The 26,363-nt window shown below is 42.5% G+C and overlaps 1 protein-coding gene across 1 annotated transcript in view; it reads right to left on the bottom strand.

Moving 5' to 3' along the window:
• The window catches only part of ACER3 (alkaline ceramidase 3), a 61,550-nt gene that overhangs the window by 5,806 nt on the left and 29,381 nt on the right, over positions 1 to 26,363 (bottom strand). The window contains exons 3-9 of the mRNA XM_062639205.1: positions 20,926 to 20,978; positions 19,298 to 19,350; positions 16,786 to 16,867; positions 15,231 to 15,266; positions 7,055 to 7,113; positions 4,470 to 4,571; positions 1,289 to 1,393 (exon numbers count right to left, since the gene is read on the bottom strand). Of these exons, the coding sequence (XP_062495189.1) occupies positions 1,289 to 1,393; positions 4,470 to 4,571; positions 7,055 to 7,113; positions 15,231 to 15,266; positions 16,786 to 16,867; positions 19,298 to 19,350; positions 20,926 to 20,978 (490 nt within the window). The remainder of the gene's footprint in view (positions 1 to 1,288; positions 1,394 to 4,469; positions 4,572 to 7,054; positions 7,114 to 15,230; positions 15,267 to 16,785; positions 16,868 to 19,297; positions 19,351 to 20,925; positions 20,979 to 26,363) is intronic.

The raw sequence follows: 26,363 nt of genomic DNA, 5'->3' as shown, positions 1-26,363 counted from the left end.
GCTTGAGATAAGCTTTTGAAGAAAATTCATTAGCGAAAGCAAGCTGATGCAGAGTTTGGATAGCACGGGCAAGGTTTGTTCACCATGCTGCACAGAGAAGATAATCAGTGTTTACATCCTCTGGCCCTTGGGGAACATGCAGAAGCCTGATTTCTCTGTCTTACCCCAATGAAAGACACACTCTCCCTGCAGTGGCTTCCCAAGTATTTTCTCAGCCACACAGTGGCATCACAGCAGGGACACCTTCCACTAGAGCAGCTTTCTCCAAGCCCCTGTGTCCAACCTGGCCGGGAATGGGGCAGCCACAGCACCTTCACAGGGAGGAGCTTCTGCCTAAGAGCTCATCTCAGTCTCCCCTCTGGCAGGTTAAAGCCATTCCCCTTGGCCTGGCCCTACAGGCCCTTGTGTCCAAAGCGCCTCTCCAGCTTTCCTGGGGCCCCTTTAGGCACTGGAGCTGCTCTAAGGTCTCCCCTTCAGGAGCCTTCTCTTCTTCAGGCTGACTCAGCCCAGCTCTCTCAGCCTGGCTCCAGAGAAGAGCTGCTTCAGCCCTCATACATAGATAAAATATATCCATTACAATGTACAGACATATACAATACTATATGAAATGTATCTGTTCTGAAGTACATAGAATATATCTGTTAAACAAATACTCTCTTAGTTATGGTTAAGTGATAAAATGCTATTTCACGATATAATGAGCAAACTACAGAAATCCTTCAGATTCCAGCTTAAATTCTACTTTTGCTCCTGGTTCCACTAGATGGTGGTAGAGAGCAAAAAGACAAAGATGTGGCTGCAGACTTGCTTACACTCTTTTAAGTCTCCTTCTAAAACTAATACCTTGCCCTTCTGGGAACAGCTCTGCTCCAACCAGTTCAACTGTCACTCTCCTGCTCTGTAGCATGATGACTGGGTAGGTTTCAGAAGCAACAATGCCTATCAAAAAGGTTAGTTATGCCTCTAAAATTAAACATGTTGAAGTACTTCAGGATTGCAGCTCGAGAACAGACAGGTATTAAGAGCTGATGTTTTCAAATGAATATACTGTCAAATATTTTCCCAGTTTAATTGCTATGGGGTTCCCATTTCTGAATTACATATTCCTGAGGAACCATGGCTATTTAAAGATTACAGTGTGAAGAGTTTTTAGACCAGTTGTAAAGAGGAAACTCCCACCAAGTCTATTAAGTCATTTCCCTACTCTTCTGAATGACACATTTGGAAGTAAATCTGAATGTGGGAAAACTCCTAAGTAGGAGCTTCCAGCTTAGGAAGTATTTCTTACCTTAGCAGGATATGAAGGTAAGAGCCCAGGCCTGTGAGAATATGCCACCATGCATGAAACTGCGTCACAGCTCCCACAACAGGAGGCATCTTCTCTCGTAATGCTCTGTAAGAAAGAAACACCATGCAAGGGTGGGTTATCTCCCAAGATAAGCAATCTCAAATCACAGTGCTTGATTCCTAAATTACATAATACATGTCTCACAAGTGAGGCTTTCAGGGGGTGAGGAATAGCAGTTATATCTTATTCTTTCAACACAGAAAGATACTAGCAAACTGGCTTCCTTACACATTTAAAGAAAGCACACGCTTCTTCATACAATGAGTGATCAGTTACTTCTGGACCCAAATATGAGGGAACCTATTTATGGCATCCCACATTCCCAAATGAGTTCTACCATTCTCTTCCCCAAAACCCTATGAACTGCTGTCCATAGGACGAAATTCTGTGTTCAAGTCTGAGAGAGGAAATGGGATCCATAAGACATCACATCTGGCAATCACACCACCTATATTCTCTAGCTCCATGGAAGCTTAGCTTGTCTTTCTCCTGCTTCCATGGAAGCTTAGCTTGCCTTTCTGCTGCCTCCATGGAAGCTCAGCTTGCCTTTCTGCTGCTTCCACCAAGACAAAGCCAATAAGGAAGGAGACTTCAGTACAAGCAATAGGTTTCAATGAGTGCCTAGACCCTTCTCCTGGAGGCAAGGCAAGTACCTGCACAAGGTGTGCACAGGTTGAGGATCTCTCACATCAGGTTGCTAAGTTGCAGGAAACAATTAAAAGGCTGCACAGTATTAGAGGAGCTGAGATGGAGATGGTGGTTTCAGATCCATGCTCCTGCAGCAGACACTGCAGAGACTGAGGCACCCTGGACTCTGGTGACCCACAAAAGCAGGACTCTGAGTCTCCACCCTTCACCATCACAACAAAAACAAGATATGAAGCTTTAATACCTGTAGACACCTATGAGCAAGGTCTGCAAACAGGAACTGTGCCAGGAGCACACAGTGGGTACCACAGGAAGAAACAAGTGCTTGTAGTGGGTTACTCTGCTAAGGGACACTGAGACGCCCATCTGCTGGCCTGACAGGGAGTCATGGGTGATATTCTGCCTCTCAGGAGCTATGGTCCAAGATGTTGCAGAGAGGGTGTCACAATTTACCAAGAGCACAGACTACTATCCACTGCTGCTCTTTCATGTGGGCATGAATGACAGTGCAAGTTGGAACATGAGCAGAATCATGGAATCAATTAGGTTGGAAAAGTCCTTTAATGAAGTCCAACCATTACCACCACTAAACCAAGTCACTGAGGGCCTCACCTACCCAGTTCCTGAACACTTCCAGGGACAGTGATTCCTTGGGGCAGATGTTAAGGAAGGAAAACCTGCAGCTTCTGCAACATATATTTACTGCTTGATGTTGTAGTGTTCAATCCCCCTGCCTAAATGCTAATCCCTGGCTACTGCTCAGTCACAAATATGAACACAGAGCTTGGGTTTGGTCAGGCTGGGAATGGAACAATGAACAGACAGATTGTGACTCCAGCACAACCTTCAAGCCCTTGGATAGCAGGAGATCTCAAAGCTCAATTCAAAAGTGCATGGATCTAATGAGGGAAGCTGAGCGCTATAGATGTCTTCTTGTTGGTTTGGGTTGTTTTTCTTTAACAAGCTCTAGATTTGGTGAAATATGGATAAACAAACTCTGAACATTAACTGATAAGCAGTTTTGAACATTAAAAGCAAAAAGAGCAGGTAGGTGGATGAGTCACGAGTTAGATCTTTAGAGAATAAAGAATTACAAGGAACTGGAGTATATTTTCTCCAAAGGCTTGAGTTATAATAGCACCTGCAGAAATCCAAGGCTCTGCAGACATCTGATTAAAGCCAGTACACAAGCATATTTATTCCTTTCCCAGCACAAAACAAGTATTACAGGAAACATACTAACTTTTGTTTTCCCCTTTAGAAAAGGAGGATGGAAATAAGTGCTTCAGCAGCTGCTGTAATCTTTGAGCCTAGGAACAAGTTCAAAAGCCCCACGGATCTGCGGGCTTGGTGAATTGGGGGTTATGAGCTCAGCAGTGATGTGATGCAGCTGCAAAAGTGAACCCTGATGCCAATATCTCAAAGTCAGTGTGTAGCCATCCACTTGAGTTGGCAAGTAACTTTTCTATCCCATCGGGATCAAGCGTTTCTAGGGATGATGGATTCAAAGTAAAACAGGGGAAGCTCAAGTTAGATATAAGGAAGAAGTTCTTTACTGTGAGGATGCAGAGGCACTGGCACAGGGTGCCCAGGGAAGCTGTGGCTGCCCCATCCCTGGCAGTGTTCAAGGCCAGGTCAGACACAGGGGCTTGGAACAAGCTGCTCTAGTGGAAGGTGTCCCTGCCCACGGCAGGAGGTTGGAACTGGATGAGCTTTAAGGCTCCTTCCAACCCAAACTACTGTACGGGTCTATGAGGCACCATGTTTTATATCCAGCACACCTATAACCTTTAAAAGAAGAGTTTCAAGGAAACTTTGTTGGAGCACTATTTCAATTGGCCTAGCCTACCACAGGGACTACAAAGCCAGAATGGACAAATAGAGAACACTAGATCACTTTACCTCACACTATGACCTGACCCTGACAAAGCAACCTACTAGGACAGTTCTGTCCACCATGGATTCAGCAGCATAACATCGTATCAGAGAGTCAAGGATGGATTTTCTGGACACTGGCATCAACCCTTCCTAGAATCACAGAATGGTGATTTAGCAAGCCACAGACCCTCAAAATTACTTCAGTGACATTACTTTCTCTCTATTTAAAGTGAAGTCAGAGGTAAGGCACTGGAACAGGCTACCAGAAGAAGTGGTAATGCTCCATCCCTGGCAGTGTTCAAGGTGAGATTGGACAGAGCCTTGGGTGAGGTGTCCCTACCCATGGCAGGGGGTTGGAACTGGATGATTTTCAGGTCCTTTCTAACCCAAACCATTCCTTGATTCTATGAATTTAAAAGTTGATAAACCCACTGCTGAGTGGGTCATAAGCAAACTGGATTAAAACCCTTGTGAATGTTTTGTAGGCAGTGTACAATACATACCTTGAGATGGACTTGAATATACACCATAGAAGAAAGAAAACTTTCTGGTAGAAGACTATTAAGAGTTATGCAGACAAAGTGAAAGGACTCACCTCAATTTATCACAGAAAATGTTGTCCACATTCCAGAGAAAAAATCCCATTAAAAATACAGTTAAAGATGTATAGCCTAGACCTCTAAGCCATGGGTATACCCTAGAGGGAGAGAAATGATGTAAAGTTTAGTCCCAGATGCTTTAAAGGCAACACGACATACATAACTCCTATTACATACAAATAAGCTGGTTTGCTTCCCAAAAGGAAAAATATCAACTTCAAATCTCATCTATCAAAGTATTATATTTAACCACCTCCCCCCTTCTCCTGACTTCCCATTCTCCAAGACTGGCCTTTTATATGTTGTACTTCTGTATTTCTAACTGTTCCACTAAATCCTGCCATCTCCTAATGCACCAAATGGCAAAACCGAAGCTGGAAAAACACATGAATTCTTCAGTCCCATCTGTAATCTTTCAGTTAAAAAACAGCCATGTTACAAATCAGTCCTCTCCCCAAAGAAGAGGCTCTTTTCCAATCCATGATATCCCTCTACAAGGGGACTTGGTTAAATAAGGTCTTTCAAAGTGACTGTAGTCTTTGGTGATTGCAGACCACCACAGAATCATAGAATAGTTAGGGTTGGAAAGGACCTTAACATCATCCAGTTCCAACTCCAACTAACCGAATGAATGGTTTAGAAAACAGTATTTTCATGTTATATTTTACTGCTGAGTGTTATTTGGGATGGAAAAAATATCAGTTTCACTTGGGGGGGGGGTATCTTTAGGATACACTAAACACACTGAAGAATCATATGGAAGAAAGTGCATCATTAATAAATGTACCCCCACTATCTGCATTCAGGTTGGAGCATGGAATTAAAACTTCCTACATGGATGTTGGTACCATTTTCTCCTTTCCTGGTAACAAGTCCAAAATCAAACCCAATTGCCACCCTAAAGTCTCCAATGAACTGCAATACTGTTCAAGTTATCTTTAAGCATAATGAATGTACAGTTTAGATCCTGGATTAAAACACATTCCCCAGCTGTTTTTCCAGTGCCGGGTTACACAGAGCACGCATTTCAGAGCTGTGAGCAGAGGCATCCAACATGTGCAAAAGAAGACAGGTAGAGCTTCTTCCACAGGGCAAACTAATCACGTACAAGTTGTGCTTGTTCACAACAAGTGCATTGCCAATATAAACCAGCAAAACTGTTCGGTCTAATAGATGCATGGAGAGCATGCAGTACATGGCAGAGACCACACTGTAATACTCCCAACTCAGTGCTCTAGAGACAGAAGCAAGCCCAGGACATGAAAGAGCATCAAATGGTACGTTGTACATGCTGGTAATTAGGTAATTACAGCTAGAATTGTTCAGGGAATAAATGGTGGTGTTTTGTGAAGGGATGAGAGGGAGACTGGCATCACTTACTAATGGGGAACATGCTTTGCGAACAGAGAATGATGTTTGCCAAGTTGTAATTTTGGGAAGGAAGCAGCCCCACAAATGAGATGAGAAGTATAAAGGAAACAGGGCAAGAACAGCAACAAATGATGGGGATAGGAGGATGCAGCAGCCTGGAAGGAATAATGTACTGCTCTTTGAGATTTCATCAGCGACTGCAGTGATAGGACAAGGAATGGGTTCAAACTTAAACAGGGGAGGTTTAAGCTAAATATAAGGAACGAATTCTTCCCTGTGATGGTGCTGAGGTGCTGAACAAGCTGCCCAGAAAAGCTGTGGCTGCCCCATCCCTGGCAGTGTTCAAGGCCAGGTTGGACACAGGGGCTTGGAGCAAGCTGCTCTAGTGGAAGGGGTCCCTGCCTGTGGCAGGGGTTGGAACTGGATGAGCTTTAAGGGCCCCTCCAAAACAAACCAGTCTGGGATTCTATGATTTTCACTCTAAGCTCAGAGCGACTTCAAGTCCCATGCTAAGACATGTGACTGATAAGAAGTTAATGTATGTTAAAGAAATAAGAAACATAATAAGCTGAAATCAAGGCTAATACATAAGTTGAGACAGGCTGGGATAAGTGCTAGCACTATCATTGGAAAGACAGGAGTATGTTTTAGCAATGCAGAGGAACTAAATCCAGAAGTGCACATGGGGATGACTTTTACAGGAAAGAAAGGTGACCTTCAGCTTGGCACAGCTTCTCTAGCAGAAGTAAGTTAATATTAATCATAGAATCATATAATACTTCAGGATGGAAGGGACCTTAAAGCTCATCCAGCTCCAACCCCTTGCATGGGCAGGGACACCTTCCACTGGAGCAGCTTGCTCCAAGTCCCTGTGTCCAACCTGGCCTTGAGCACTGTCAGGGATGGGGCAGCCACAGCTTCTCTGGGCACCCTGTGCCAGCACCTCAGCACCCTCACGGGGAAGAGCTTCTGCCTAAGAGCTCATCTCAATCTCCCCTTTCTGGCAGGTTAAAGCCATTCCCCTTTGTCCTGTCTCTACAGGCCCCTATAAAAATGCAAGGAGATGGTCCACCCCCTTACAACCAAGCAGACCATGGGCATTATGTACCTAGTTAAAGAAATTTTGCCACTGGCAATTTCTCAAGCCCACCAAAAGAAAGATGCAAATACTCAGTTATACCTCATACCACTGAACGAAACATTTACTTACCATAATACTATATAAACAGATCGTAGAACTATAATGGAAACTAGCGTTCCATACATGATCTGGAAATAAAAAGAGAGATAAAACTCAGTACTTGGATTCAAGAGACTTTATAAAACACCACAGGAATAGAACATTTTTGAAGCCCCTGTTGATTTTTATGTCTTAGTCTCAGGAAAACTCTTATCACCTCCACCTACAGCTCCAGAAGGTCTTCCATGAAAGTGTCACATAAAAGCAGGATTGCAAACCATGTCCTTTATGTAATTACAAGAAAAGTCAGCTGTGTAAAACTGTTGTTTTTTGCATTAGAAAGCAAGCACTAGATGGCACTCGGTTAGCACCTGAAAGCAAACTGGTAACTCGCTCCCATCACCTCTTCTGTATCAGTGTGGTTGCATAAGCATCAGCTAAACCCGCGTCTGAAAGCTGTACTTCCTTCACTGGTATTTGATTAATGCATTTTCCTGCAAGCAAACACCTGAACAGACTATGCAGCGTGCCCACACTGAGCGCCAGCACAAAAGAAACTTTCCAGGAAGCCTTTAGAACTATTACAGAATGTTGGGATTCAATCTAAATAGCGGGAAGGCTGCACGCTCTGAAAAGATCCACGAGCAAGATCCGGCTCGCTGCAGGCTTGATGAATATGAATGTAATCACCTCATTTATACAAAAAAAATAAATCAAAGTTACCATTTATTTTCTGCCTCGTGATCTTTAGATCACTCTCCCTGTTGTTATTCACAAGCTTAAGATCCCCATAGCACCACCTACAAGACGTACAGACTACAGAAAAGATGTGGCCCATCATGCCTGAAAAGTGATGCAGAAGCCACTGCAGCAGGGAGAGCTTTCAGACACTGGTGACATTAAATTACACTCCAGGCCTTTTACCCTGGACACTGTTTTCCCCCTGCCAAATCCAGCTTGTTCCAAGCAGTTGTGCCCTGCTCTTTGCCTCTCTCCAGTAGCCCACAAGCTGATCACTGTTCTTCGCTTCCTTGTTCCCCGACTTCCCTGTCTCACTTTGCTTTTAGTTAACTCCTACCAAATGCTGCTTTGTTTTATATGAAACATAAAAGTACTATTTGCTGCCTGTTTTTAAAAGCAACTAAACCTCAGAGTGGTGTTTACAAACCAGTGTCCTTACCTTGTTGTATTGACCTCTTGTACTTCCTCTTCCCTTAGACTACAGTGTCTTCAACCCAATGACTACCTTACTCTGCTGTAACCAGGGCATTCACCTATTACTACCCTGCAAGCACATGCGTGTCCACTCATCTAATATAAAATAGATAGCTGGAAAAATACAAAGTGAAACCTACTTTTCAAAAGCCCATAAAGGCAAATTTTCAACTTCCTTTTAGCTTTAAGGATGAGGTTCATAGCACACACTGTATTATCAGTCCATATATCCAGAACAAGACAGAAAACGGAGCCCTTGTGTTTGACAACAGGTAAAAATTAGCCCCAATACTGACTATGAAAAAGTCAGCACATTGAGAGTGAAATCATATCAGTTCAGTAACTAAACTACTACTGCTGTGTGTTCTGCTCTGTAGAGCTAAACAAAGCTCAACTATTTGAAAGGCAAATCGGTTCTGCCTTATACTTTAAACAAAACTGGTGGCTAATGCCAGTCCTCTTGCTGGGGTGCAGCACATAAATCAGGACAAACCCAAACAAAACCTGCAATGCACAGCCTGAGTACCAAGTGCTCATCAGTCCCAAGTAGGCAGGGGACTGCTCAGGTGGGCTAGGGTGTCATTCTTCATCATTATGCCTCAAAAGACCCTACCATATAACAAATACAGACTAAACTTAACAGTTCAATGCTATTTACTTCCTCAGGCTCATTTGAAACAGCCTATTTCATTTTCCTAATCAAAACCAGTCACTTATTCTAAGAGAGGGGTCACACAGAGGAAGAAACTCAATAGAAAGGCTCCTCCAGAACTCAAATCACAGTTTGATACCATTTCCTTGCTCATCTCCTCCTTCTTCCAGTTTCCATTGTTAAAATGCTCTCCTGCAGCAAAAAGAGAGGAAAAACCTACCCATGAAGAGAAATTTCTCTCCTGCTTATCAGGGGTCTGATCACCCTCAGGCTTTTATCCAATTTACTCTCAGGTTCTTTGTAAAAGGAGTTAGTGTCAAACTATGCCTAGAGAAACAGGACTTACAGGCCTGAAACACAGCCTAAAAGTGCTGTATTTCTGCAGTTATCAGAGCAATAGCTAAGAAAAGCTTTCTTTGTGATGCCTGTGGCTTGGTATCTCCTAGTGAGCTGCTTAATGGCCTGCAGAAGAAGACAGTCTTCATGGAGGGAGGAAGGGAACAACGTAAAAAAGAACCCTGGAGTGACTGAATTAAAACATGCCCACAGCTGACACTGCCATTTCTTGCCTTTTCCGCTCCCCCACACAAACAGGTTGTTAACAGTAAAACACAGTCGTGGTTAAAAGCCTGTGAAAGACTGGAACAACAAAGCATTCCGCTCCGCAGGCTCCAACCCTCCTCTTCATGCTGAAGGCAACGAGCACCCAGGTGGTGTTGCTGTGATAAGCAGAGGCTGGAGCTGCGCCTGTAAACCAAGAGCTACACAACTTAGTTTAGACTTCAGGGAACGGTGCTTCTTTTTTACTCCTTTACCACCCGTGGATTCACTATTTTCATCATGCCAGAAGTTTGTAAGGTATTCTCCATCCACCCCATTTAAGTATAAAATGAAGATTCTACCTTATTCAGGTTGACTCTGATTTTTCAATTCCTTTACCTCCCTTTGTTCTTCTTCTTTAACTAACACATCACTTAAGTGACAGATGAAAACCCAGAGTTTTGTGCTATTTTGTCTCACAGTGCCTTTAACCTGTAAGCCAAAAGAACACCCTTACACTACAACTGAAACAAAAGGAAACAGCAGAATCTCATCATCTTTTGTTATCACTAGACAGTTCCCTCTTTGCTGTTTAAGATGCAAATACGGCTGCTTGTGTTTCAGCTTTGAAGCCTGTATCTTTGCAACAGGGAAAAAACATTAATACACAATGGATTTACCTGCTAAAAGGGCCAAATATGAAGAACATCCTGGTAATTCACAAATGGGAAAGAAGCATTTCAGGACTCAGTGTCTGACAGCATTTTTGATGTGGAGGCAGTTAAACAAATCGCATAGATTCACTTCTTATACCAGCTGGAGGCAAGGCTGGTACTCCAGACTGGAGTGAGCATATAAAACTGGTTCTTCATCTACCCTTCTAGTACAGAAAGCTGCAATAAGCTGTTATTTCCACTTCTTTGCTTCCTCTGTTCCTGGCCTTCTGCCCATCTTTGGTTAATAAAGTCCATTTATCAGCCTTGAATATTAGTGTACACACTGGGAACCGCACCAGCTATCAAAATACAGTCAGCCTAAGGACTTGGAGGTGGAAATAGTATTTGCAAGTTATAACGAAGAAAACAGATTTCTACATGTTCTTAGACTTCTGAGAGAAGGAATGACAATCCCCATGATGACACTGAAATACTCAGCATAGCTGCAGCTGTTTAATACCACACATTGCTTTGACAGCTCCTGAATGAACTAATTCACATCCACTTTAGTTGGTCCTCCTTAGATGCACGTGTATGATGGCAAAGCAACACACTGCATCATACAGAGCAGCTCACCAGAGCTTCTGGGACAGTCTGCAGGGATAAACTGAGCTACTCTTCACTGCCTTGTAGAGCTGATCCTTTGGAGAGTCTGAACATCCTTCCACATTCCCTAAGCTATTGTGCAGATAGAAGCACCAGCCAAAATGAAAGCTGCACTGGAAGACACCCCCAAACAAGCTGTGTAACAGAATATCACTCAAACTGGTTTTATACATGGTCTTCAGCAGGACAATGCCTAAGCACAAAAACCTCTGTGGTGAAGACATGCCCTGAAAAGGTCACTTTTAACAGACTGCTTGGCAACCTGAACATGTAGTAAGAATGAACATGTCCCACTAAAAGGCAAAATACATTACACCACAAGCCTACAACTCACTGTTGTCTTAGCAGCAGGAGGGACTCTGGAGAGCTGCAGGACACCGAGTCCACACAGATTCCCCAAAATGGGGAGTCCTGTGAATCTGAACAAGTTGTGCCTTGACGTAACATATTCTTCATGCAGTTTCAGGCTGCTGTACCTATTCTGACATACACATTGCGTTGTGATTTGACTTCCTTCTTTGCATTTGGACATTTAAAACACCTAAGGAGAACAACTCTATTAATTTTTGTACTGAGGCAAATGAAATACCTTTTGCTCCCCTCAAGTCACATAAAACTGCTAAATCCAATACTTGTAGTTTACTTTCTAGCAGAAAATTCACTGGTCATATTATTATACTGTGATCAGCAAACCCAGAGACTGCCTTCCTCCCTCCTTTGGGGATCTGTGTGCAGTTTAGAACAAGAATAGCTGGTGTTTGCTCATCAGTGCACACTCTTCCATTCTGTCATCCTGGTCCTCAGGGTCTTCCAGTTATTTCTTCATCTCCTCCTTGGTACTCAGTGATGCCTTTGAACTTGGTATCATCACAAATATCATCAGTACCTGATTTGGTTTTTCCTGGTATGGGTTGTTAAATACAAACAGTCCCACTAGAAATCCCAAGACAGTCAGACTGAGCCTGCCTTTCATCATCACTGCCTTTCATGGCAGTGTTCAAGGCCAGGTTGGACAAAGCCTTGGGTGACATGGTTCAGTGTGAGGTGTCCCTGCCCATGGCAGGGGGGTTGGAACTGGATGATGTTAAGATCCTTTCCAACCCTAATTATTCTATGATTCTATCTCCTTTAGCCATCTTCCACTAGTCACTCCCTTCCCCTATTTGCAATTCTCATCCTGATCTACTTCTCCAGCTCACTGAAGTTTCTCATGGGACACCACTTCTAAAATGGCTACACAAAAGGCATCTTTTAAATCACATCTAATGTAGAAGAAACAACTATTTAATCTCATGTTCTAGTTACCTTTTAATTATCTCTTGGCTCAAGAACTGCTTCAAACTCTTGCAGCAGATGACTATGCAAATAAAACAGGCTTTTAGATCTGTTACATTATTCACATAGCCAAATGAATGAGGTTTTTGATCTCTGCAAGTGTAGAGCCAGCATACGGTATGCAGCCACTAAACAAATCAGGACGGAAACCAATGCTTTGCAAGTGACAGCTTTCTAGGCCATATCATGTTAGAAAGAAGGCTACTTGTAAGACTGGAGTCTAAAAGTTTAATTGCCAGGGTAATTTCTTCTTCTTCCAGGGCAATCTGATACTTAAGCGTTCACAAACTGTACAGATGAGGCCCTCAGTGACATGGTTCAGTGGTGGCCTTGGCAGTGCTGGGGTAAAAGTCGAACTTGATGATCTTAAAGGTCTTTTCCACCCCTGTTGATTCTACGATCTGTGTGTCTATGGATCATTCCACACAAGCAGCCATTCCTCCCCTACCCCTTTCCTTGTATCAGCACAAATACACATGCAGTAAACAGGGATGAGAAACTAATCTGATTTACAACTAATTCTGAGGAGAGTTTGAACCTGCTGAGTTCCCAAATCAAATTCCCCTCAGAAAGTAAATCTGTGTGCCAGATGGGAAGGAGGGAAGGGAGAGGCGTAGCTGCTTTCTTTGACAATGATGCTGGCTTAAATACAACTAGAGAACTGGGATGTAGGGTTGTTTAGCACCATGGAAATTAGGTAATAACAGTGCTCTAGCCTAGAGATTTTGACATAAACAAGACAATACATGCTTGTAAAGGCCACTGCTATCTTTCATTTAACTGATGAGGCGGTAAAAAATACCACATCAGTTGTCAGGCAGAGAAATGTTCTCTTTTTTTCCCCTTCTAATGATGTGTAGCCTCCAACAGACCAAATTATGCATCTCACCCCTCCTATGGTTAAAGCATTAAGGCACTTAAAGATCTGCAATACGTGGATGGAGGCAAAGAAGCTGGTGTGTGTTGCCACTGTGCCATGAATAACAAACCAAACTCCCCTTCATGCCTGCTGGCATTAAGCAATTTATGAGCCTAAATTGGGAAGGAAAGTAGAAAGTAATTCACTGAGAAATAAGGCTTGGAACCTGGCTGTTAAATATAACAGAATCCTTTTCCATTTTTATTGCTCTCCTTTCTGGGGGAAAAAAACACCCCACACTGAAACAACAAACAATATAAAGCTGTCCATGTAGTTACTCCCCTTTCTGCGAGGCTGACAAATGGTGATGATCACAGACAAGTACCTAAAGGAATCAACCTCTGCTTTCCAATACAGTTAGGGACCAAGACTGTGATTTAAACTATAACTGCACGAGCATATTTAACTTTACTTCAAGTCCATGAGATACAATCAGCTGGGAAATACTTAGTGAAATTACATTGATTCTCTTTTTTAATGCACTCTCAAATAAAGGATAAGTATGAAGAAAAGAACCTTGCTTAGCTGTGCAGAGAAATGTTTCCTCTGTATTTATGATGTATTTGGCAAAGAGTGTGAAAAAAAAACCATGAGTGCAGTACTTGAATGTCTGGAATGGGGCCACAACTGCATGTTCTCCATAAAAATCAATTTGGAAAGAGTTGTTGTAAAAAGTCCAGCACTTTTATGGGTCTAAATCTTTTCTACATTGATTCCTCATGTATAAATTATAACAGGGAATTCATATGCTGAAACTAAGAGAAACCAGATGCAAAAAAATAAAGGTCTGGAGCAGCAGTTTAAAGCTTCCCCTATTTCCCTCTTACCCCACAAGTCAGAAGGCCAGACTGGACAGGGCTTGGAGCAACCTGGTCTAGTGGAAGGCATCCCTGCCCATGGCAGGGGGCTGGAACTGGATAATCTTAAGGTCCTTTCCAACCCAAACCATTCCATGATCTATCACCCCTGAATCTACGATGTGGGACAATAGCTATGCCAATGCATCAATGCAGTGAAGCTGTGATGTATTTATTGCCATAAACACAGACTGAGTAGATAACTGATTAAAGAAATGAAAGTCCAGTATCAGCAATAAACTCTGCCACTGTACTTAACAAAATTAAGTCACTTCATTCAAAACCAGTTATAACCAGCTTAGTAAAAGCATCAGTGATTGCTGCTTTCACCCCAGCCTCTATCTTCCTGTTGGAAATATAAGTATAGGGAAAGAACAGAAAGGATTTAATTAACATTAGCAAAAAACCCTGTGAGTTTCTCTTTTTATCTATAGGTACAGTAACAATTCATGTCTCTAGAAGAGATTTTTTTGGAGCAGCTTGGAATTTATTATCAGAGGATTCATTTTATTCCTCCATGCTTCACTAATCCACCAACAGGAGCCACGTATCAGTTTTACAGCTGCTGATGCAGCAGGTACGCTTTGACAAGCGATTGCACTACTGATTTCAGACATTAAGGCTTTAAAGCTGTGTCCTGCAAAGAGCTCAGGGCTTTTGCTTGGTAGTTTTTCAGCTGTTAGCCCTAATCAAAACGTCATAAATGAGGGAAAACTGCTCATGGCACGCATAAGTGAGTGTGATTTCTAACCTCCTGTGAAGAGGCAAGTCATACAAGTCCTATCTCCACAAGCACTGAATGCATATTAATACTCTTGGGCTGCTGTAAAAGGAACTGGCACCAAACACGCCATTAAGCAATCAAGACCATAACAACCAGTCTGCTCGACAACCCTAGAAGACATTCTGTGTTTAAATTCAGCTTGAATTTACACGATATGAAATGGAGTAGTTAAAAAGACCCCAAACTACTATGTTAAAATGGAGAAAAGAACATGGTGCTGTCACCCAAACCATGTTAGGAAGTCAGGTCATAGCTTCCCAGCAGCAGCTGCTAATGGAAAGCAGTGGACAAGGATTCATCAAACCCTCCCTCTTACACGCACCATTGCCCATAGTGAGGGTCACCTCATTGCACTTGCCACTGATGAAACCCACATGGAATATTAGGTCAAATGCTAAATCACAACACACATTAAACCATTCCAGTTTTACAGGTCACCAAGGGAAGGGATGGCAACATGACAGGAAGCAGTAAAAGGCAAATTGTGTTTGCCTTCCATCTTCAGGTACAAATTCATGTAAAATACCCCAATAAAACACAGTTTAAAACACAGGTTAGGTCCTCTAGCAGAGCAAGATTTACCTGATGGAATACAGGCTCTTTCAAATTCAAGTAAACCTGGAAAGATTAAAAAGAGAAGTGATTTACAACAGAGAACAGCATAACATTAATCTAAATACTGCCAAGACTTGTTCTGCTGGAATCAAGACACAAGCGCCTATACATGCGCTATAAAAGTTGCTTAAACATCGTTTCCTCTGGCAAAACCTGAGGGTTTAATTGTGGAATGATTTTAAATTAAAGAGCACAAACAGAGACATTAACATCTAGAATCAACTCATTTAATAAGAGTTGCAACACACAGAAAAACAACTAAGATGCAGGAATTACCAGTCTCAGTATGCACTGCAAGAAGCAAACGTACTCTAGTTTGAATTGCTATTCTTCATGGGTTCTGACAATGCTTTAGAATTTCATCAATTCATTTTACAAAATAGCTTTTCCTATTGTTTATGCAGCACATTTCATTCCTGCTTTGGAAGAGAGAAGGGCACTGGACCTTCAGCATAACATACCGTAAGTGTAAAACATCTTAGGAGGCAGAGAACAGTATTTTGATGGCAGAAATGACCTATTATAATACCTCTTATTTAAAAAAAATTGGCTATCAATACAGATAACAAAGGGAATTCCATCTGCAGTTGACAGGCAGCAATAAACTTGTTTTAGTCATAAAGGGAACACACAGCACTGGGAAAGGGAATCAAGTCACGACAGTTTGAATTATTCTATTTAACACCTCTGTTCCTTTCTTATTCTGGCTGCTGTTTTAAACCACCATTCAATAGCCTGGACTGTGTATCACCTTTTGCAGTCTGTTGAACAGAATTATTCTCATTTCTGTAAATGAATTAAAGACAGGGAAGATGAGGAATGCAGCTTGTCTGAGGTACCACACGCCAGCAGTGACTGCTTTTCTTACATTCTTATTCTAGCAACGGGATTACTGCTTTCCTTTTTCATTTATTCTATACAGGGTTTGGACAGAAAGGTTTCAAGTTTCTTTCTCTGTTCTGGAGCCAGGCTGAGAGAGCTGGGCTGGGTCAGCCTGGAGAAGAGAAGGCTCCTGAAGGGGAGACCTGAGAGCAGCTCCAGTGCTTAAAGGGGCTACAAGAAACCTAGACAGGGATTTTGGACAAGGGCCTGTAGGGCCAGGACAAAGGGAATGGCTTTAACCTGCCAGAACAGGGGATGTTGAGATGAGCTCTTAGGCAGAAGCTCTTCCCTGTGAGGGTGCTGAGGCGCTGGCACAGGGTGCCCAGAGAAGCTGTGGCTGCCCCATCCCTGGCAGTGTTCAAGGCCAGGTTGGACACAGGGGCTTGGAGCAAGCTGCTCTAGTGGAAGGCATCCCTGCCCGTGGCAGGGGTTGGAGCTGGATGAGATTTAAGGTCCCTTCCAACCCAAACCACTCTGGGATTCTACAGTTCTCTGACCAGCACAATTTTCCCAGCCAAAGAATGATTTGTCCTTCTTGACTGGATGTGAGCAGAGATCCAGTGCTGCCTCTATAACATTCCTTCAGTGGCAGGAAAACTGTCAAACTACAGGTGGAAATGCCATATTAGAAAATACTTACTATGCTGACTACGAAGCTGTATGTTATTAACAAGAAAAGCAGTGGATAATTGACTGTGTTCTTGTACTTGAAACATTCATACCTGGAAGAGAATATAAAGAAGAGTGATAACATTCATCTCTTATCATATAAAGGATGCATTTTTTCAAGGTATGTTCACAAACTTTGTGAGCAAATTGATCCAAATGAGTCTTAGGCACTTTAAGAAACCGTATCTCCTCCAATAAAGATGTGTCATTTTATAATAAAAATCCATAATTTTACCAATAAATGTGTCTTTTTAAACAAATCTAATGCAAAAGCCCCACTAAGCTCATGCATATAGAGTCAGTGGAAGAATTTGGGAATCAGAAGCACTTTCAGAAGGCGCTTAAGGGGTGATAATGGATGGCAAATTAGAAATGACATTCAAATGCAATACAGCTGCCAAAACCCATTACATCTGTGAGCTAAAGGCAGTGTGGGAAAGGGGCTGCCTTACAAAACACTGAACTCCAGAGGTCTGTTCAAATGCAGATTGTTTATGGCTTTACACAGTCACAGTGCAGTAAATTTGTCAGACTGGGTAGTGGTAGAAGTGAAAGGTAGAAGCAGCTAATTGCTGCCAGCATGTAAAACAACTCATTGAAATTAGCTTTACAGTCTTTACACTATGGTTCAGTCACAGCTGTGATGGAATAACACACACGGACTGCATCTCCATCAGAAAAACACAACAAAAATTACCTGTGAGAAGCACAGGAGCACTAGGGCTAGGGGCAGGTGTCTGTGTCCCTCCAAGCTACATCTAGCCAGTTTGTTTCTTTATAAACTTCTATGTTTTAGACACCGTCATGGATGAATAAAAGGAAACAAAAAAACTATTAGGAATATCTGGGGGAAAAAAAATTACAAGAGCACAATGTGCTACATTGCAGAATGGCTCTGCAAAGTAATGAGACAGCTTGAGAGGCAGGAGAACCTTATAGCAGTCTTCCAATATCTAAAGGGGCTACAGGAAAGCTGGAAAGGGACTTTAGACAAGGGCCTGTAGGGACAGGCCAAGGGGAATGGCTTTAATCTGCCCAAGGGGAGACTGGGCTGAGCTCTTAGGCAGAAGCTCTTCCCTGGGAGGGTGCTGAGGCGCTGGCACAGGGTGCCCAGAGAAGCTGTGGCTGCCCCATTCCTGGCAGTGCTCAAGGCCAGGTTGGACACAGGGGCTTGGAGCAAGCTGCTCTAGTGGAAGGGGTCCCTGCCTGTGGCAGGGGTTGGAACTGGATGAGCTTTATGGTCCCTTCCAACCCAAACCAGTCTGGGATTCTATGTACAAGGGAATGTCCTGTGCAGAACTACCTTCAAAGAAAACAAAATGATTATTAAAGGCCTCTTCAACTAAACATTAGCTCATTTTCACAACACTCTAATTACGATCAGACATATGTACACAGAATCTTATTAAAGCCATGAATGCAGTTACAGACTTCAGCGCTTTTGAAGATAACAGAGTAACCATTGCACAAAATAAGCATGATTTTCGTATTCTAACAGATCTTTATAGCCACTTCTCGTCCTTTTCCCCAGTCACATTCAAACCAGACAAAATAAATGCAAAGGCAATTTCAAGGCAACAGGGAGCTACAGTGGAAGTATTTCCACTAACAGAGGCATTACAATTCTGATCCAGACTTTGCACAAACCATACTAATGTATGAATCACAAACTGATGGGGAGTTCCACAGACGTAGGTTTAATCCTACAGCATCCCATCACCACCGCAAGCTCCCAGAGATGCCCCAGTTTTCAATGGCTGAATATTTGCTATGTTCAAAAGCAAAAAAGACGATTTTTTTCCTGTCTTTTTGTCTGCAACAACTTGATTTATGGTTTGGATTTTCCAAGTGACAGAACAAATGATGTTAAATCCAGGCCTTGCAGCAACAGGCAGGAAAAAGCCAACTTACGGTATCTTTGCAGTTGCCAAACGCTACATTGCTCCCAAAATGAAACAGGAGAAAACGTCTTGGCATGGCATTAAGCTGTCATGCATGTTCCAAGACACTCTGCCCAAAATATGCACTCAGCTCCTCATAAAACTCTTTCTTCTTTAATTTTCCACATGAGTGGAGAGCAGGTTTAACCAGAAATCTGAGATTCGCATTTGGAGTCAGACTACAGCACAGAAATACAGCTCAAATCCATTCATTTTGGAGGTGTTACTGAAACTGATTTATTAGGGCTGCTGCTCACATACCAAGTAAGGCTGAGCTCTGGTTGTACACTACAGAAAGTCTCTAAGAAGAAGTATGTCTTTTTCCTATTAAACAAACACTGGTGAAACATCACTAAATAAGCAAGAACTAGGACTGAAGCCAGCTTGGTGCTCTAATGGCCAAATCGTAACGCTGCAAAACAGAGATCTCACTGAAAGCAGTAGAAGCTTCTGTGTCAGCCTCACTAGACACCAGATTGGGCTTCACAGATACTAAATGGTTACTAGTTTATAAATATTCAGAAAGAAATAACAAGTACTTACAGGCAGTAGACAAACACACAACAACTGTATATCATTGGCAGCTCATCCAACAGCTATAAAAAGCAGAGACATCAAAACATGAAAAGTACTTTTAACTCACAGTAAATTCATTAAGGAGAGAGAAGTCTTAAGAAAACAGGAGTTTATAAGTCATTTGGAGAGGGCCTCTACATCAGGGACTGTAGTGATAGGACAAGGGGTGATGGGTTCAAACTGAAACAGGGGAAGTTTAGATTGAATATGAGGAAGAAGTTCTACCCTGTGAGGGTGCTGAGGCACTGGCACAGGGTGCCCAGAGAAGCTGTGGCTGCCCCATCCCTGGCAGTGTTCAAGGCCAGGTTAGACAGAGCCTTGGGTGCCATGGTTTAGTGTGAGGGGTCCCTGCCCATGGCAGGGGGTTGGAACTGGATGATCCTAAGGTCCTCTGAAACCCAAACCATTCTATGATTCTATATCCACCTTCCTGACTGTACTTCAAATCCCATCCCACTGAAAGATCCTGCATTAATAAGCTTATTACACTAAATCTTTAGTATATGATGTCTCATAAAAAGCCCACCCTTCAAAGGATCATGCCATTTGTACTGTTCATACCTCCTAAAACACTGGTAAGAATTAGTTTTGGGAAGTCAGCCTAGATATAACTGCTCAATACAAGCAGCAGCATCTTCTTGCTTCTGGGCAAACTCCACAGAGAAACTGAAATGCATTTTTCCCATATGATAAAATAGAACTTTAGGCCCTTAGGGAAGTGTGTTGTGATGTGCTTGCACGTTCCTGACTTTGGAACCTTCTCACATTGTGTTAATTCAGAGACAGGGTTTTGAGAGTTCAGATGAGCTCTTAGGCAGAAGCTCTTCCCTGTGATGAGGCGCTGGCACAGGGTGCCCAGAGAAGCTGTGGCTGCCCCATCCCTAGCAGTGTTCAAGGCCAGGTTGGACACAGGGGCTTGGAGCAAGCTGCTCTAGTGGAAGGGGTCCCTGCCCGTGGCAGGGAGTTGGGACTGGATGAGCTTTGAGGTCCCTTCAAACCCAAAGCATTCTAGGATTTCCATTTACTATGGGGGAAGTACAGACTGCCAGCACACACTTCTGAACATAGGCTTCTTAGTTTTGAACTTGATTCAAAGATCAGTTTCCCTTATCTTCTCACATCTAAAACAGGACCAGCCTCCTTGCGTCCCTTTAGAATGGCTTGTACTTGAGAATAAGAAAGAGAGGAAGACTCAGCTGTTGCTACTCAGAAGATACTGACTTCACTATTAATGTTACAGGTACATCTAGATTAGTAGAACACAGAAAACATTAAGATGAAAAAAAGGGATACAATAAATAGTAATAACTCTAATCTTATTAACCCACAGTTGTGTGAAAAGATAGCATAACTTCCCAAAGGTTGAAGTGTCTTCTACCAACGTAATTGCTTATAGCTTTTATTTTAGGGTTTATATGTCTGTATACCTATTGATGGAGAACAAGACCTGTGCTACTCCCATTGAGAGCAGGAGTCATGTACAATGATACTTAAGGTAGATTAACTCTTGCTGTATGAGTTTCATTTAGACAATAATATGACTTTATACATAGATACATACATAAAGCGATTCTCATCTATTTATGAATACTCACCTGCATTTCATACTTCAGGGTCATGTGGAAGCACCAAGATCCCAATCCCACAGCTGAAAACAAATCAAAGCTATGGTTAACATAAAAGTCTATATGGAAATCTTTGCAGTACATTAATTTCAATGCATAAACTTTACTGGGGAAAAAAAAAACACATTAGAACATCAGCATCCCATTTCAGGGACAACCCCCCAGTCTCTCCAGCCTTCTACTTTACATTTTAGTAACCAGTGATGTGCTCGAATTTATGGGGTTCTCAATACTGTCCCCTATGAATCTCAAGGAGGACAGAAGCAGAGGAAACCCAGAATGAATGGGACATCACTATTCCATTTCTCTTTCAAGTACATTAAGATTTATCTGTCTTAATCCTTCTATAAGGCAAAGCATCGCTCAACTGCCAATACTGCTGAAAGCCTGTGATATTTCTGGTTATTGTCCAGATTGAAAAGGTATATTTTACAAGGAGCTTGTCATCAGCTCTAGAAGCAGAAATTAGTTGCTGCTGGAACTCAGAACTAGAAGGTCAGGGTAAACAGATAAAGCCCACACAGCAGGGATTCATTGCATGAAATGAGATCACCATTCCCAAGCTGCCTGCTTGGAAGCTCACCCTTCTGTGTAATGATTTTCATTGACTTGAAATAGTTGATTTTTAAACTCTGAAGTTAATTTATGAGATATACACTTTGCCTATACACAGCTTTTTCAGTCAGACAAGGACAATGTTTCTTGGAAGTTATATCACTGTTCAGAGCAAAGCTGGTCGAGCGGTTAATGTATCATTCATCACTTGGAAATGTTATCAGTGAAACACTCTCATTAAGCACCAGCTCATTTTTATTTTGCAAGAACAAGTCCATTAATATGAAGTCTTGTCTCCCTTCAAGAAATTATGTTTTACCTCAGACTGCTTTCAGAGAAAGCCAAATCATTTGCACTCAAGCCTCGATCACTGGGTAGTGCTGCTGTGCTGCAGGACCTGAACTTTGTCTACACAAGGCAGTGAGATCTCACTGATGCCTTAATAGACTTACTGAACACTTCCCTGGAAGCTTAAGGTCAGGGTGGATGGGGCTTGGCGCAACCTGCTCTAGTGGAAGGTGTCCCTGCCCGTGGCAGGTGGTTGGAACTGGATGAGCTAGAGCTTATCCAACCCAAACCAGTCTGGGATTCTATAACTCACTCTAACAGCTCTGCGTTCTACAAAGGATTCCCAAGGCAGGCCATTAGACATCTTTGGATGCAATCAGACTAGAATTGTGATTATTACATGTAATCAATGAAACGAAATACCTAAGCATGTAACCTCACTGATACAGTGACACTTACACATGTATTGCCAAATACACTAATGTCTTTAATTCTCTGGGAAAAATAAGCATGGCTGTCCACCAGAACATAAACCACCCTAGTGGAAGGTGTCCCTGCCCACGCCAGAGGATTGGAACTGGGTCAGCTTTAAGGTCCCTTCCCACACAAACCATTCTGTGACTCTAATGATTATTCATTAGATGACACTCTCCCTCTCAGACACCACCTCCTCAAACACTACTGTGGTAACTATGCACAATAGCATCTCTTTGAAGAAATGGTTTAAATGAAGACTAAGGAACTAAACATGATTCTTTACATATCTCATTTATACCTGCTTACTGCAAAGGCACAACTTATAAACATTTTACAGTAGACACTGAATGAGCTAAGAACCATGTTTCTCATTGGAAGATGTTATATCTTAAGAGAGAACTGTGCAAAAAGCTTTGTGAACCTCTTCCAAAAGGAGGAAGAAAAGACTGCATTAAGAGATGAAGTGTAGCAGCTGAAGCATATGACATATTCTGCTTCACTAACATCACTATATAACTGGTAAACTTCAGCAGAAGGGAGCTGATACCTAATACTGCACTCACTGGGCCGAGAGCTGTGCTCATCAGAGTTGCTGTCTCATGGCTTAACGCACCATGGTTCAGTGCTGAGAACATTGCAATGCAGAAAGAAGAAACACCCATCACATGCCAAGGATCACAAAGAAATCTTTATTTCCTCTACTATACCCACAGCACACTACCCTTTTGTCATGTATTTTAACTTGTGAATTTAGAAAGGGTTTGACATGTATTTGTCTCCTGTAAATTAACAGTTTAATACTTGAGCTCAAATGTCTTCACATATAACTTCTACCTCCAGTTCTACAGGGATGCAGCTACCTTTAGATATACTTCTCATCACATAATTTCAGGGTCAAGGCATTTCTAAGGAATACTAGAGAAGCTGTAGCTGCCCCATCCTTGGAAGTGTTCAAGGACAGGTTGGAGGGGGCTTGGAGCAACCGACTCCAGTGGAAGGTGTCCCTACCCGTGGCAAGGGGTTGAAACTGGATGAGCTTTAAGGTCTCTTCAACCCAAACCAGTCTGGGTTTCTATGATTCTATCAATATTTACTTCACAAAACCCATCATTGCAATGAGATGTTCTACCAGCTTTGTACTTTCCAAAATACTAGTGACCACCACCACTGCAATTACACCAAGTTTCAATAGAAGGAGCTTTCCCATATAGCCATCAACAGCCCAGCAGGGCTAAAAGCTTACATTTTAGGTGTTTCCTTTTGCAAAGGAGCTTCAGTCACTGAAAGCTGTGAATCAGTTGGGAAGCTTTAGCACCACCTGAAGCAATACTATTTCCTTTCTAAGTACTGTAACTCACTTTGCATAGGTACTGCAAGTCACTCAGCATCTTAACATCAACCAACCTCTCAAGTTAAGGGGGATACATATAACTTATGTATTAAGCACAGAATACACATTAAGTCACAGTATTATGAGATCAGAATAGCACTTTAAAAGACTGGAAACACAAAGTCAGGTTAGCTGCTGTATGTGGACTAACATGGTTCTTTTTGCCCTGCAGCAAATACAATGTGTAGTTACTATCAGTTGATGTGTTAGTGATGACATAAAAGCAATGCATCTGCAAACTGTACTTCATACATAGCTATATGGCTGTGCAACACCATCAAAGACTGGAAGGCAATATCCATGCTAGGAATAATTTGAAATTACACATGAGATCCAGCTCCATATATGAACCACAGAAACTCTCTGGATTTGAACCTCACAAGGACACAAATATCCCCTATGGATTTTTCAATAGTTTTAGGAAGACATATCACATAAGCAGAGACAGGTCATTTCAGATGAACTTTGATCCATCAAATTCAAGATCCTTATCATAGGCCTAAAGCCTTTATAGAAAAAATACTACTTATGAGGATTTCAGAGACGTGGTTTGAATTTAAACTGTAAAGGTACTGTATGAAAACATTCCAAAGGAAGGATGCTCCAGATGCTAACACCCTTATTTAGGCATCTATACATGAACTGGCATTATAAAGAGTAAGTCAAATACATGGGGATATTTCAGGATGAGCCAAATGATTCTCTAGGCTTTACTGACTGCAATGGCAGATGGACCCCTCTGTAGAGATAAGCATTTAGGTGTATGAATCCAGAGCTGAATCCCATCTATGACTTACAGCGACTGAACTGAAGATCACCACCACCACACTACATCATAGACAGTCAAAGAATGAAACAAGATGAAAAAGCAGAATTAAATGAACAGTTCTTAGGGAATGATGATAGTTTGTAATGGTTTCCCTCCACAGCATAAGAGATGGGAAAGACCTGGTTACAAGGAATGTGGAGCATGGCTAAGACTGTTCCCAGACACTAACTCAACCCTCTGTGCTTGTGACTTGTCAGAGCAGTTGGTGGTGTGAATCTGTGCCAAGCTCCCCTGAGAAGCTCCCAGGCACGTCACAGCAGCCAGAAAGCTCCAGGGCTGTGCCCAGCAGAGAATTTGTATGCAGCCACCTCGCTTTGGAGGCTAAGATGAACAGACACACAGAGGCTGTTCCACGCTGCTTGGCTCCAGCACTCAGGAGTGCTCCCAAGCACATCTGATTTACTAACATGGACGTGGCCTAAGCACCTTCTCTGCAGTTATTAGGTAAGAATACGGGCATTACCTCTGACTGAAGGGCTCCTAATAACTATTTTCACAGACACAGGGGGTTTCACTAGACATGGAGTAAGTTGTTTATGACTATGTCTAATGTAGAGAACGTTCTGCATCCTTTTTTTCCCTCCCCTTTGGCACAGCTTAAACGATTGAGCCCTATTAAACAGGCCAAAGAAATACAAACCAACACGATTCTTCCAGATTTAAGTAAGTAAAGTGACCAAGTAAAGCGTCCAAGTAAAGCATCTAATAAAGTACTTCAGTGACTGCTTTTTCTGGCCTTCTTAGGTTCAAAGAAGTTACACCCCTTCTCTTTTATATATGTAGACACACACACTGACATGTATATATATATACACATATATAAGTAGCTTTTTCTTAAAATCAAGACTCTTTTATAACACCAACTATTTGGTTTTCATGGCTTCCCAGGACACAAGAAAATGACATATGGTAGAACCTGATACAATACCACAGCATCATAGGGTCTGAAGAGTAAGTCTTATGAGGAACAGCTGAGGACCTGGGGGGTTCAGTCTGGAGCAGAGCAGGCTCAGGGGGGACATGATCACTCCCTACAAGTGCCTGACAGGAGGATGGAGCCAGGAGGGACTGGGCTCTGCTCCCAAGGAACAAGGGATGGGACAAGAGGAAACGGCCTCAAGCTGCACCAGGGCAGGTTTAGATGGAGCTGAGGAACAATTCCTGCCCCAGAGGGTGCTCAGGCATTGGAACAGGCTGCCCAGGGCAGGGCTGCAGTCACCGACCCTGCAAGGGTTCACACCCCATGGAGACGAGGCCTCAGTGCCATGGGGCAGTGGTGGCCTTGGCAGTGCTGGGGAATGGTTGGAGTGGGTGAGCTTAAAGGGCTTTCCCAACCTGGTTGACTCTGTTCTATGATAGAGAAAATCAAACCCCCATGGTTTATCCTTCAAGGTAATGACAGCCTGATGATTTGTTCCACTTACTTCATGAGATGCAACAAGCCAACTTAAGATTCTTCCTCATAGTAACCTAAAGCTTACAAATCAAATCCAGTTCCTGATGAGTTCATTGACAGCATTCCCTTTGAGCCCAAAAGCACCAGAAATAAGGGCTGAGAACAGTGGGCTGTATCTCAGAGAATTTGCTGAGAAGTGCAACTCAGCACCAGTATGAACAAGAAATTCATTTGTACAGTTATTTAGAAATCCCCTTCTTGTCCTGCCAACTTTGGATCTTAGCATATATGTGAAATGAAGAGAGCTTCCCAAATGCAAAATGCATTTGGTTCCAAGAGGAAATACATCCTGACAAAAGAAATTGTGGGGTTTAAATTGAAGCACCGAACACAGCATGGTAAAACACAAAGAAATCATAAAACCAGTGAACAGTTTGGGTTGGAAAGGACCTTTAGATCATCCAGTTCCAACC

This window comes from Pezoporus occidentalis, unplaced genomic scaffold (genome assembly GCF_034315485.1).
Source record: "Pezoporus occidentalis ecotype Australia unplaced genomic scaffold, CSIRO_AGI_Poc_V1 ctg6, whole genome shotgun sequence".
In the NCBI taxonomy this organism is placed as follows: domain Eukaryota; kingdom Metazoa; phylum Chordata; class Aves; order Psittaciformes; family Psittacidae; genus Pezoporus; species Pezoporus occidentalis.
The sequence above is the reverse complement of the archived record's forward strand: the minus strand, read 5'-3'. Positions and strand labels throughout refer to the sequence as shown.